The sequence below is a fragment of the Sturnira hondurensis genome, unplaced genomic scaffold (genome assembly GCF_014824575.4).
Source record: "Sturnira hondurensis isolate 20B ecotype Veracruz unplaced genomic scaffold, ASM1482457v3 Scaffold0021143, whole genome shotgun sequence".
NCBI lineage: Eukaryota > Metazoa > Chordata > Mammalia > Chiroptera > Phyllostomidae > Sturnira > Sturnira hondurensis.
The window spans coordinates 29,519,799-29,534,627 of NW_028093774.1; the positions used below are offsets into that span (position 1 = coordinate 29,519,799).

General features: G+C 39.3%; 1 protein-coding gene across 1 annotated transcript in view; it reads left to right on the forward strand.

The window, feature by feature from the left end:
* KCNH5 (potassium voltage-gated channel subfamily H member 5) overlaps window positions 1-14,829 on the forward strand; it is a 266,667-nt gene that overhangs the window by 68,517 nt on the left and 183,321 nt on the right. The window contains exon 7 of the mRNA XM_037031623.1: window positions 2,875-3,301. Within this exon, the coding sequence (XP_036887518.1) occupies window positions 2,875-3,301 (427 nt within the window). The remainder of the gene's footprint in view (window positions 1-2,874; window positions 3,302-14,829) is intronic.

Sequence of the window (14,829 nt, forward strand, 5' to 3'; positions counted from 1 at the left end):
AGTCAGCTGAAACAAGTTCATGTACTAAGTCAACTAGGAAAGGGCTGAGGGTGATCCTGGAGAGAATCCCCACTCATAATGGAGGCATGGAGAAGGGCAGCCTTAGAAAACGAGTTTGAAAGAAATGTCAGTTGGGGAGTTGGCTAAAGCCAAGGAGAAAGTGGTGGCATGGAACCTCTGTCAGAGAGTTTACAAACTACTTTGTGATGTTGGAGTGGTATTGGACATGGCTGTAGAAAATGTGCTTTTTTCTGAAGTGGAGTCCAGAGCAAGTGCCCCTCAGGGTGAACTGCCTCCTTTAGGAAAATCCTTCCTGCATCAGAGATGAGGGGAGAGTGTCCTTCTATCACTCACTGAAGCCTTGTTCCAGTAGGCCCTCATTCTTCGCATTCCAGTTAAGAGTTGGGACTGTTTTTTAGTTTGAATGGGTAAAGATTCTCCTGTTTTTTTCTCTTTCTTTTATAATGACAATTCAGGTAGAAATGACTTTTCTTTGTAGTGTTTAAACAGATGTACCATAGTTCCTTGAAAAATTTTTGTTAACCAAAGAACAACATCTACAGCAACATTGTTTTTATTTTAACCCTGAGTTTTTCATGCACTTTGACTGTGAATTTCTTTTTCTTTCTTTCTTTTTTAAAAATTGTTGTTCAGGTACAGTTGTCTACCACTCCCCACCTCCCACCCTCAGTCCTACCCCCCTTTTAGCTTTGTCCATGGGTCCTTTATACATGCTTCTTGACAAACCTTTTCCTTTATCCCCTATTACCACCTTTCCCCCTTCCCTCTGGTTACTGTCAGTTTGTTCTTTATTTCAATGTCTCTGGTTCTATTTTGCTACCTTATTTGTTTTGTTGATTAGGTTCCACTTATAGGTGAGATCGTATAGTATTTGTCTTTCATTGCCTGGCTTAATGCTCTCTAGTTCCATCCATGCTGTCACGAAGGGTAGGAGCTCCTTCTTTCTTTCTGTTGCATAATATTCCTTTGTGTAAATGTACCACAGTTATTTGATGCAGACTGTGGGTTTCTTTAGAGCAGAAGCAAAGCATATTTATTTTAATGTCCCCAGGACCCAACTCAGAATCTTGGCTTATAGAGGTTCTCAACAAATGCTTAGTTTTGTCCTATTTATTTTTATTGTTTATAAGATTATAGATGTCCTCATTCCCCACCCTCCCTTTGCCCACCTCCATCCAGTCCTTGCCCCTGGTTCCCTCAGGCCATCACCACACGGTTATCTGTGTCTGTGGGGTATGCCTGTATGTTCTTTGGCCAATCCCTTCACTTTCTTTCATCCATTCTCCCCTCCCCACTGACAGCTGCCAGTCTGCTCCATGTATCCGTTCCTCTGTGCCTCTCCTGTTCATGGGTGTATGTTTTTCATTAGAGTCTATGTATAAATGAGATAGTTACATAGTTTCATTTTTTAGGGCTTCCAAGTTCCTTTGAATCTTCTTACCTCTCAAGATCTCATGTCATTGAATTGTGCTAATTCATGTTTGAATTTTATTAAGGCTACTCTTTTGATCTACCTAAAGTTCAGTATCCTTTTGTCTTCCCAAGTGTTCAAGTGAAATGAGAATTTATTTTAAGGCTTCATTTATGCCACAGCATTTGCAACCGGGAATTGAAATCGAGCCAGGCTTAAGGGCATCAAGGTTGGAACAACAGTCTGTCGGGATGCTTCTTCTACTCTTTCACTTCCATAAGGTCTCCTGTTTCTACTTCTCTTTGCTTTCTTTCACTCTCTTTCAAGTTTTTATTTTGAAAAATTTCCATTTTATGGAAAATAGTATAACCAAATGCATTTTTAACCTTTTTACCTTAACCGTGAAGAATATTATGATGCCATAACTTAGACTCTTATTAATGTCATCTCTGTTCCACCACCCTAACCATCTCTCCATGTTGGTTAGCATCAAGCTCAGAGTGAGTTAGGTTAGATTCCTGTGCCCCTTCTGGGCGACAGAATTAGCACGGAGGACATCATGAGACTTGGAGGCGATGATCAGATGAGAGGCTTCCTGGGTCACTGCTCTCTCTTTTCTCCTTGTGTCAGGGATGCATTTGTCCTGTCTTCATAGGTGGCTTATTATATGCTTCCAAAAAGTAACTGTGGAACCTTCATTGATTGGAGAAAGCCTATGCTCTATTTCCATCTGTACAATGCTGCTTTTGGAATTTTAAGCTTCTCAACAAAATATGATTTAGTTTGCTGCTCTTCTCTTTTTGATATTCTTTTCTGTGACTATTGCTAGAGGACGATTGGCTTTGCTAGGTTGTGTACCCATTCAAAGTCTCTCTCTTCATTTTCTCAAAGTTAGTGCTTGTCTCGACTGTGACAGCTGGTAGGGCTGCCAACAACGGTATTTGCCTGTTCCCCATAGGCACAGAAATATTTTCTGTTTGCTTGCCTGTAAGATTGGGGTTTCTTCTTCAGACATTTTTCTGTTTGTAGCTATTATAAATTAAGAAATAAAATAAGTATTTTAGAGAAAAAGTTTTACAGGAGAAGAAATAAAAGGCCTGAACCCATCACCCTGTTTGTAGTATATATTTCATTTAAGCAAGTCTCTCCTTTGTTTTTTCTCTGCACTATTTATACTGCACCTACGAAAATAAATTGGGCCTTTCTTAGCTAATGAAATGCTTTGTGCAAGAACTCTCAAATAGCTTATTTCTGAGTGGGAAGGAATCTGCATTCAAAAACCGTTTCTTTGTAATTTCAGCTTTTGACTTTGTTGACAAAGTCAGAACTGCATTATGATTATGTTGTTAGTATATAAGTGGGTGATGATCAAGTTCATGAAGGTGAGCCATTGTGCCATTTTCCTTTCTGACCCTGTGTGCCATTTCTTTTCTTTTGTTCAGGGAATCAGCAGTCTCTTCAGTTCTTTAAAAGTGGTGCGTCTCTTGCGACTGGGCCGTGTTGCTAGGAAATTGGACCATTACCTAGAGTATGGAGCGGCGGTCCTTGTGCTCCTGGTGTGTGTGTTTGGACTAGTTGCCCACTGGCTAGCCTGCATATGGTACAGCATTGGGGACTACGAGGTCATCAATGAAGTCACGAACAACATCCAAAAAGGCAGTTGGCTCTACCAGCTGGCCTCGAGCATTGGGACTCCGTATCGATACAACACCAGTACAGGGATATGGGAAGGAGGACCCAGCAAGGATTCACTGTACGTGTCCTCTCTGTACTTTACCATGACAAGCCTTACAACCATAGGATTTGGAAACATAGCTCCTACCACAGATGTGGAGAAGATGTTTTCAGTGGCCATGATGATGGTTGGCTGTAAGTATCTTGCTTTAAAATTTTTTATTTACTTTCATTTTTACAAATGCTTGTTGTTGGCAGTTTTCCATGCTCCAGTCTCTGGCAGGATTCAAATGAAACTACTTTGTTTTTTCAAAAGGTGTTTAATCCATATCATTTTCATTGCTTTGGTTTTGTTCAACGTTAGAAAGTGAAAAATGCAAAATAATGTATTTTACTTTTTGGAATATGTTAACACATTTAAAATAGTGTGGATCGACTGATACAAGCATCCAAATGGAAACTGTGATTCACTTCCGTTCACGATGTTGTACCTGGCAGAACTCTTTCCCAGGGAGACCAGCATCTAGACAGGCAGCAGCTGGCACATGCCATAGGTTTTGTTGGCAATGCATTCAATTCCAGAAAAGCAGACGGGATCTGTTGTGAGATACATAGTTTAGAAAATATTTTCCTAATAGTTTAGAAAATACAAAATAATAGAACTATTGAATTAAAGTTGACTTCAGGATATGGTTTTATGCAGGTTTTGTAATTAAGACCAGTAAAAAAAGGTTTATAAATCTAAGTTTCACAACAAACACTCTAAGTTGGATATATGCCTGTTTCAGATAATGTAAGGATTAGTAAATATAAACCTATTCAGCAATGACAAGAGTTTCTAGGATTTAGCATGGGTACCTGGGTACTAAGTGCCTTGAGGGAGCTCTTAGGAGTAGAATGCTCTCTGATGGAGCTGAAGGCCACGTGTTCCACGTCCAGAGAGACTGGGTGATAGAAGAAGGCCAGAACACTAAGGGATATATACCAAAGGAGTTGTTGTAAAATAAGATCTTAGGGAGTAGTTACCACTATTCATACCTTCAAGTTGACTTAGATGATTTATCCGAACCTAGTTTGGATACCTAAAGTAACCTTAATATCATTGTATTGGAGTTTTGATTAGTGTTGTGAGACACTATGAAGCCTTTTGATCACAGTCATTGGTTTTGGTCTAAGCCATCCTTTCTAAGTTTTTACGTTGCAGAGGTTTACATTTTGACACTGATGGGAAGGATGTTTGGACCCAGGAGTGCCCGATGGCCAACGGAGGGCCAATATCCTGGGTTTAAGCAAAGTAGTTTTCAAAGTTCAGAATGTCTGAGAGCTACTGGAGCACCTATGTTTGTAGTTGTTTGGTTTTTGCCCCTCTACCTCCTTTGTACAGGTACAGAAACAAGAACTCACAGGTTCTATTTGCTGGTTAAAATTAACAGTTAGAGGGAGAGTGAGGATTCCAAGTGTTGTTTGCTCCAGAGGCTTTTAGGAGCAGAATGTTCTTACATCAGGAGAGACAGTTGCCTACATACCAAAATGGTAAGATGTATTGGCAAAAAGGTCCTTTATAAATTCAGAAGACAATGTTTTTTAAAGATGTATTTATTACTTTAATACTTTTAGTATTTATGTAATGCATTTTGCCTTAGAGCATAGTTAGATTTTTTTAAATGCATTTCAAGTAATTATACATCCACTGGAACTTGCAAAGATAGTACAGAGAGGGCTTTTGTGTTCTTCACCTTGTTATCCCCAATAGTTAGGTCTTATCACACTCCAGTACAAGACTTACACTGACTTTGGTACAACAGATACAGTTCGCTGGTCTTCTATCCCAAGTGTGGATTCCTGTAACTACCACTGAAATCAAGGTACAGAATAGTTCCATCCCCACAAAGATGTTGTTGTAAAATAAGACCTTAGGGATCCCTCATGTTACCGGGTCTATAGTCACACCTAATCATTCCCCCAGGCACCCTGAACCCTGCCAACTATTGATCTGCTCTTTATTTCTATAATTTTTTTATTTTGGGAATGTTGTATAAATGGAATCATACAAAATGTGACCTTTTGAAATTGGCTTTTCCCACTCAGCATAATTCCCTTGAGATCTAAGTAGCCGAGTACGTCAATAGTGTGTTCCTTTTTATTTCTGGGTAGTGTTTCATGGTGCGGATCTGTTTTCCTCTCTCCGACCATTCGTCTATTGAGGGGCATTTTGGTTGTTTCTAGTTTTGAGCTATTACAAATACAGCTGCTCTGCACATTCATGTGTGGTTTTCTGTTTGGATATGAGTTCTCAGACCTCTGGGGTAAATTCCCTGAACTGTGGTTGCTGGGACATATGCTAAATAAGCGTATATTGAGTGTTTCTTTTAGGAAGTTAGCCAACTATTTTGCAGAGTGGATATACCAGCAGAGCTACATTTTTCATAAGGGAATAATAGGAAAATAAAACAAATTGTATGTAGAGTTGAAGGGCACCATTATTCATTTTGTTTTCTAAGCCCCAAACCTAGAACTCAAACCTTTTTCTCATGTGTTTTATCTGTTTGTAACACACTCTGTTGGCTTTGCCTTCTTTCCACTTCATAACTTAACACCCAAAACCAAGTTACCACCATCACTGGCCTGGATGTTTGTCATAATTTCCTACATGTTCCTTCTGTTTTTATTCTTGTACCACAATCTCTACCCAAAGTGGCCCTTTTAAAGTAAATGACAAACTGTAGAAATGATCTCTGAAAGTATAGTGTAAAATAATTTTTAAAAATACTTCCAAGAAATAAAAAAGTGAGATCACACTATTCCTTTGCCCAAAGCCCTGTAGTGTTTTCCAGTGCACATAAAATAAAATTCAGATTCCCTATCCCTTTTATCAAAGCCTTAATGGTCTGAAATTTGCCTGCCTCACCCTCTTCACTTTCTACCTTTCCCACCCTTGCTTATTCTACTCCATCCATGTGAGCCGTCGTGTGTTCTCTACACATCAAGCCGGGTCCTGTCTCAGGGTCTTTGTTTTTGTCTACCCCACTGCTTATAACATCTCTCTTCTGTGTTGTGTTCTGAATTCATATAGGCTCACACTCCAATTTCCTCTTCAGAAATTCCTCCTGCTGCTACCCTACTATTAAAAAAGCCACCCCAGTGCCAGCCACTCTTGTTCTCTGCCCTTGAACCCTTTTTTCTTCTTCCTTGTACTGACTAAGACCTGAAACCATGTTGATTGTATTTCTCTTCCATCAGTATGGAAAAGCTTCTGCCTGCCTTTATTTTGCTTTCGCATGGCCCAACTTGTTAATAATCTTTAACACCATGCTTAATCTAAATTTGTTGTGTAAGTGAATGAAGTTGCAGATGTCCATGATGGTCATAGCGAGGTTCTCCTGCTCTTGGATCCACTCCAGTTAGGTCTCTGATGAAGATACATGGCAGGAACATTCAGTGTACGAATTTTGGGCCCAGTTCCTTTGTGAGAGCCCTGGTGAGCCCATCTGTTTGTCTGCCTGTGGGAGTGTAGTGGCCCCTTTGGCTGGATTGCTGTAACCCTCAGCCTCTCCCTAGGCCTGGTGATAAGTTTTAAGAGGCCAGTCAGTAGAAGCACCACCAACTCTTCCGTCACTTTTTACCATTTAGCTCCTGAATCTACCTGCATTGGAAATTTTCACATAGATTCAATTGGGTTTTCAAAATTTCATTTGATTCGAAGTTCATCATATTCCCTCTTAACTTTGTGTGTGGCCAATTATATTGCACATAAACATTTCTTTCTTCTCCTTTTCTTCAGCTCCTGTCTTGATTTTATGATGAAGCCCTGGTCCTTTTTCCTTTTGTGAGTTTTTGCTATTTTCTTTCCACATCTGAGAAGTTGTTTTTTGTTTATAAAACAATTTCTGGTATCTTTGGCCTGTTGATTTAGGTTTTCTTTTTATGTCTCTGAATAAACTTCAGTCTCTATAGCCATAGTATTCCTAGGAGATGCCTTTTAATTTCCTTCTTGGATCTGGGTCATTAGTAATTTCATGGCATGTTTTTTTAAACAACCTTCTAAGAAGATAATAGAAAGCTGTCAGAACCCGTGAGGTGTTACAGTCACTTCTCACGATTCTGAAATTTATTTGATACACATATATAAAACATCAAACAAATGTGGCTGTTGCAGACGTTTGCAATCTTAATGTAATTTCTCGCCTACAATAACGCTAAGGAAAACAAACCAACCCCCAGTGTTTCTGTAACCAGTGTGTGTGTGTCAGCAGCCATAGACATAGCCAGGGATTTAGTGGTGGTGGTGGTGGTGGTGGTGTGTGTATGTGTGAAAGAGAGAGAGAGAGCGAGAGCGAGAGAGAGAGCGAGAGCGAGAGCGAGAGCGAGAGAGATGAGGAAGGAAAGAAAAAGAAAGCGAAGGGGACAAAACAAAAAGGGTGAAGCCTTCAGTTGTGCTAGGGTTCTAGTCAGTTCATGCTGGCTGTTTGAGAAGCACCCCTTGTAGCTTTACAATGTAGTGACTGAGAGAAATGTTTTATCAAAAGGTTGTTGGAGATACAATATTCTGTTGAGAAACAAAATTGTAAACTATGAGAAAACTACTTGTAAACAATAGCCTCTTTTTCTGAAGAAGGACATCTGAAGTTTTCATTCAGATGCAATAAGGGCATTTCAGTGGCAGCACTTACAGTTTCTAGGTCCTTTCTGACAAATAGAATTTATGACTGTGGCCTCCCTTTAATCCTGCTCACCTTGTGTTTCCTTTTGACCTCTCCTGTGTCAGTAAGATCCCAGGATATTCCCCTTACCTGTCACCTAGAAATTTCATAGACCAAACCTTTCATGCTTATATTTGCCCCAGGGGGAGAATCCTCCTGCTCTGGTTCTACAACTGGAAGGTTGTTTGGATCTTCTCAATATATGTCTCCCACCATATATTCTTTAAAACAATATTTTATTTATTTATTTTTAGAGAGAGAGGAAGGAATAAAGAAAGAGAAGAAAACATCAATGTGTGGTTGCCTCTCACATGGCCCGCACTGGGGACCTGGCCTGCAACCCAAGCATGTGCCCTGACTGGGAATTGAACTGGTAACCTTTGGTTCATAGCCTGTGCTCCATCCACTGAACTACACCAGCCAGAGCTGTGTATTCTTTATATCAAATTAATTTTTTGCAGCCTTAGCATGCTCTGTGCCTTGGGTGACCTGCGCATCTCTGACAGCAGCCATTGCTCTCTCAGGAGAGTCAGCTCCTCTGCCCCATTTCTATGTATTGTCCGTTCATGAGTGGACCTGACTACTGTCCTGACGTCCATGAAATTCACAACCAAAGGGCTTTTGTGAAAGAGGATATTTTTGTAGTTTAGTTCTGCAGCAGTTGTGGAAAATAACTTTTTTTTTTTTAAGATCAAGGTGTGGGTAATCTCTTTGCTAATTTGCTCAGTAAATACTTAATGATGCCTCTCTGAAATGTTTTTAAATCCATTTTGTTTACATAATCTTATTATTGAGCCCCTAATAATTTTCTTATTTTGAAAGATTAGCAGGCTGACTAATTCTGCTTCTATTCAGAAAGCGCCTTTTGCACGGATGGTTTGTTTTGGTGGCTATAAAAGAAAGGAATATGAGTATGGAATTTTTTTGATATGGTTATCCTTTTCTCTTCTTGTAGTTTATGAATCCTCTTCTAAAGATTTACCAAGAAAATAATGCTTACTTAGTCTTCTCTTCATTACTAAATAATGACATAAATTGTATTTTAGTTTAATCCAACCATTATACAAAATTATATTTTTGTATCTTTCAGTGCAGTTTTATAAAAAAGAAACATAAAATAAAAGCATAAGTTATGAATAACTTTTGGCCATGATAATTTGTGTTCAACCATCAGTTTGTCTCCACATATATAAAATTTCCCCCCTTTATACGTATATGTGTGTGTGTGTGTATTTATTCCTCTCTGTGTAGTTTATTTGCTTTGTTTTATTTTAAAGAACTATTAAGTAAATTAGTAAACACATAGTTAGCATATTTCAAAGGATTTTAACATTGGACTTTGTAGATTTCAGGGTAGGGCAAAAGCAGGCTTACAGAGTTTTGTATGATATATAATACAATAATTAATAAATAATAATACAAGAATAAACTCTTTGTTTTGTGTACTCATGACTGTAAACCTACTTTTGCTTCATGTTGTGTTTTATTTACAGGCATTTTTACTCTTTCCATTGTTGCCTGCTTTGTTCTTAAATTCAGCAGCCTGACATGTGGTATTTGATCGTCTGCACCTATTGCGCTGGGTTGCCAGGCAAACTAAGTCTTTAAAAGTAAAACAAAGCAAAACCAAAAGCTACAAATAGGAAAATTGTCAAGGTTTATTTTGTAGACAGGAAACCTAGTCATAATAGGCTAATCTGCAGTTTTCAAATTGGACGTAATTGGTGATAGCTGAAACAGTGGGAGCACTTTCCGTAATTGACTGGTACAGTTTATAATGCAGAAGGCACATAGTTTAGTATGTTTAGAAGTCTAGCAGGACCATGTGCCCGTGGGATGGGTAGGAAGAGAAATTTGGATCTCCATGCGGGTGGTTACCTCCCACCAGGGAGCACTTGGTTATACACCGGCCACTCAGCATCACACCGAGGAGGCTGCCATGCCTTACGGTTTCCAGTCGATGAGCTCATTTAGCGTCCTCTGTGAAGTTCAGATGAAAGCCAAGCTGCGATTACGGGCATTTCCCTTACTCCTCTCTCTAGGAGAGACCCAGAGACTGGGGGAATGTAGAATAAGTGGAGAACAAAGGTCTGTGTAACTTTGTCTTTGACTCTCTCTAGGTTTTGTTTTTTTTAATTGTAAAATGTAGGAATTGAAATAAATGACTTTTAAGGCCCCTTTCAGTGCTAACATTCTGTACCTCTAAGATTCCGTTAGTGAACTTACACCGCTGTCCATAGTAGGACTGGGCTGGTGCTCTCGGAGGTGATATGGAAAAGAGAGAGGTGTCACTTACAGGTCTAGGGTTCTTCCTGTGCGTTGCATACCTTGTTTTATGGAGAGTGAGGCAGGTCTTGGATGGAAAATGTTCAGTATAGAGTTATGAGGGGAGACTGTTAGGAAATTATAGAGAAGAAATATGCTTTTCGGGAGAAAAGGATTTTTCCATATAGAAATTAGGCAGCTAGGAACACTGAAAGCCACTTGCCTCTAGAGCAGAGAAATGGGGCCAGGGAGCGGTCTGGCCACCTTGCCAGTGGGAACTGTGAGGGGTGTTTGGCCCAGAAGGTATCCAGGCAGGTTTGAATGTGAGTGGTTACTCTTTCCCAACACTAAAAAAGAATTCCTCTGTACATCTTAGTATGAGACTGCAGGTGACTAAGATACAACATTAAGTTATATGGTAAGTTGTTTCCTTGCCCTCGCTATTGTGGTGTAGGTAGGAAGTGGAGTGTGAATGTGCTGATTTTCATTTCTGGTTTTAGTTTTAGCCAGATGGAGAGAGCTTTAAGCTTAATGTTTATTTTGGAAAATGGGTCAGTTCTTTGTGTCAGCTTTACCCCTGCTTGTAAAAAATTGTTTGTCTTCTTTTTTTCTTCTTTTTAATGAGCTAGGTACCTTGTGAGGAAAAACATTTTGTCGAGTCCAATGTTCAGGGTTATAGGTACCTTTTATCATGGTGTAGTAGTTTCAGATATATAGTCCAATGGTTAAAAAAGGACTATGTGATTTTCATTTTAGTTCCTATTTCTTATTCAAAGTTGAATTTATATCTTTTTCAGGGTTATTCTTTTATAGTGAAGTTTCTTTTTATTCTTCGCAAAATTTTCACAAGGCCTCTCAGATTCTGTTGAGGTTGAGCATTCCCGGAAAACAAGAAGAAATTTTCCCAGTGGCCTATTAACCAGCCTGGCCTCGTTGCTTGGTTTCTGGAACTGCCTGTGCCCTGCATCACTAAAAATTCTTTAATTCATTCAGCATTGTCCCAGGCGTTCTGGTAGGTATTTGAATTAGAGAGACAAACTAGGTAGTTCCTGCTCCTCAATAAGTATGTTGAGTGTGAGACAAGAAAATCACAGAATCATCTTTCTCATTCTCTCCATCCCCATTCCCAATGCTATCTCTTCTCTCTAGGACGAGCAGGTGAATAGAGAAATTGGGCTGAACTGTAAGGCTGTAAGTGCAGGGTCTGTGTTTGTCCTGTTCATCATTGGATATGTAGTACAAAGCATTGTGCCTAGTTGAAAAGTTATGCTTATTAAATGTATATAGAATGAATGAGTGAAAGAAAGTTCATCTAGCTCAGCCTGAAGAATACAGGAAATATTGTAGGAGAAAGTGACTCTTGAGCTCAGACTACCAAAAAGGAACAGAAATGGTGCAGAATTTAGGTAGTTTTCCAGGTAAAGAGATCATGTGAAAAGAATGTAGGATAGAGTTGGAAAACAAGGATGAAATGGCTTGGTCTTTTCGGTGGGACTCCATGTATTTCACTTTGGCGTGAGGGGAATGTAGATGTGGCTGGAGAGGAAGGAAGGAAGCAGGTCGGCAAAGGCTTCCAGAGCTGGATCAGGAGTTTGTCTTTTGTTTGAAAGATTGTGGGATAAACAAGAATTCCACTCTACGGTGTGGAAGATGGATTGGAGGAGGTACAGGCTGTGGGCAGAGACAGCAGAAGGCAGTAACCCAGGAAGATACGAACTTCCTGCATGGAAGGTAGTAGGAATATGGAAAATGGTCTAGTTTTGGAACTGGCAATGTCTTTTTTTTTTCAGTTACAGGGGCAAGTATTAGTTTTCTTAGGCCTTGTGGGCCCTAAAGTCTCCTCTGCGGTGGCAGTGCTACAGCAGCCATAGACATACACGAATGAGCGTGGTTGTGTGCCAGTAAAACTTTAAACAGGTGGCTGGCCGGTTCTGGCACACTGGACTTGGTTTCCCCAGTCCAGCAGAGACAACATGGACTGTGAAAAGGCCATGGATTTTAGAGTCAGACACACTTCAGTTCAATTTTTTTTTGTTATTTATGAAGAATTTACATCCATTACCTAAACCATCATCTGTAAAATGAAGATGATAATCACTACATTGCAAAAGTATTTGGAATAGTCAAGAAGAGATTGTATGTAAAGTTCCTGAAACATTTTTTAAAGTTTTTATTGGTGGATGGATGAAGGTGTCAGACATGGTAGATCGCAGAGTTCAGAGGATTTGTAGATTTCTGACGAATGCAGCTGAACGAATGAATGACAAAGCTCTTTTCTGAGATACAAAGGAAGGAGTAGATATTACTAGGGGAAGAGGGTTGTTCTTTTCTGGACATTTTGAGTGTGAGGGGCCTGCAAGTCATTCGGTCATAGATCTCCATAGGTTTGGTAGTTACAAGTGTGTTAGGGGTTCCAGAGATGTGAGGCATGGAGAGATCTTTTTGGGAGTCATGGTAGAAAGAGTAAAACTGATGCCAAAAAAATGCAGGATAGAGTTGGAATGAGGGCGGCCAAGGGTGGACACTTGAGGAAGGAGAGACCCAGAAGGGTTGAGAAGAGAACCCAGAGAGTTAAACAGGATGCATGTGCCCCAAGGAGAGTTTCTTGCTGACAAAGGATGAGGGAACTTTAGGAGGGAAGTGGGGACAGCAAGCCAAAGGGAGAGCGAGTCAGGAGAGACCTGGCTGGCATTAGGTAGTCATTGGTGACCTTCAATGAGTAGTTCCATTGGATGGTGGAGGGGCATTTGTCTTTATGGAATCTACAACTTATTTTCCATGTGAAGGAAAAAAAATTTATCAGTAGCCATTAACCTAGTATAGGGATTATTATGCTTATACAGAATTTTTTACCTCTAATTTGTTTTTTTTCAGAATCAACTTTCAAGTTCAATAAAATATGTTTAAAGTAGATTATTAGCTGTATTACATATACATGGAGTTTTTTTTGTGTTACAAAATAGCAAACAAAATTGACTTGGAGAGATTTTTTTTTTTAATGAAATCTCATTTTCTAAGAGCAGGTATTTTACTCAGGAGAATTTTATTTACTCATCATGACAGGATTATTTGGTGATCTTCCAAAAAATTTAGTATTGATTCCTGTGACTGCATATATTGCCTGTGACAGTTGTTACCTAGTAGATTAAGTGGTGCTGTGCTAGAGAAAAACACGGGGAGCTTATGTAATCTTTCCATATGTGGTATGAAGAATTGGTTGACATGATTTTAATTTTGATCAAAATAAAATACTTGGCAAAAATTGTTACAGGTTGAGAGTTTATAAAATCCATAGATGAGTAGATTTAGAACATGTTAAAATAAATGTTATACCGAAAGACCTTCGTGCATGGTTTTAAAAATTGCATTGGTATGCTAAGAGCGGGACATGTTTTTGGAGCAATTTCTTTTTTTTTTTTTTTGATTTTTAAAAAAATTTATTTAATTATTTTTTAAGTACAGTATTCTGTCTATTACTCCCATCCCATCCCACCCCCCGTGCTCCCCCTCCCTCCCATTTCCACCCTTCTCAGTTGTTGTCCATGTATCCTTTATATTTGTTCCTCTAAATCCCTCCCCTATTTCCCCTGAAATTCCCTCCCTTCTGGTCACTGTCAGCCTGTTCTCTATTTCATTGTCTTTGGTTATATTTTGCTTGCTTGTTTGTTTTGTTGTTTAGCTTCCTGTTAAAGGTGAGATCATATGGTATTTGTCCTTCAACACCTGGCTTATTTCACTCAGCATAATGCTTTCCAGTTCCATCCATGCTATTGCAAAAGGTAGGAGCTCCTTCTTTCTTTCTGCTGCATAGAATTCCATTGTGTATATATACCATAGTTTTTTGATCCATTCATTTACTGGTGGGCACCTAGTTTGCTTCCAACTCTTGGCTATTGTAAATTGTGCTGCTCTGAACATTGAGGTGCATATGTTCTTTGGGATTGGTGTTTTAGGGTTCTTAGGCTACAATCCTAGCAGTGGAATTGCTGGGTCAAAGGGCAGGTCCAATTTTAGTTTTCTGAGAAAATTCCATACTGTTTTCCATAATGGTTGTACCAGTCTGCAATCCCACCAACAGTGGACCAGAGTCCCCTTTTCCCTACACCCTCTCCAACATTTGTTGTTTATTGCTTTGTTTATGATAGCCATTCTCACCAGTGTAAAGTGGTATCTCATTGTGGTTTTAATTTGCATCTCTCTGATAGCTAGTGATATTGAGCATCTTTTCATGTGTCTCTGGATCCTCTGTATGTCCTCCTTGCAGAAGTGTCTGTTCAAGTCCTTTCCCCATTTTTTAATTGGGTTAGTTGTCTTCTTAGAGTGAAGTCGTGTGAGTTCTTTGTATATTTTGGAGATTAAACCTTTGTCTGAGGTATCATTGGCAAATATGTTTTCCCATACAGTTGGTTGTCTTTTTATTTTAATGCTGTTTTCTTTAGCTGCGCAGAAGCTTTTTATTTTGATGAGATCCCATTTGTTTATTCTTTCCTTTATAGTCCTTGCTCTAGGGGACATATCAGTAAAAATGTTGCTGCGTGAAATATCTGAGATTTTCCTGCCAATGTTCTCCTCTAGGACTTTAATGGTGTCATGGCTTATATTTAAGTCTTTTATCCACCTTGAATTTATTTTGGTGTATGATGTAAGTTGGTGCTCGAGTTTCATTTTTTTGCATGTAGCTGTCCAGTTCTCCCAACACCATTTGTTGAAGAGGCTATCTTTACCCCATTTTATGATACTGCCCCCTTTGTCGAATAT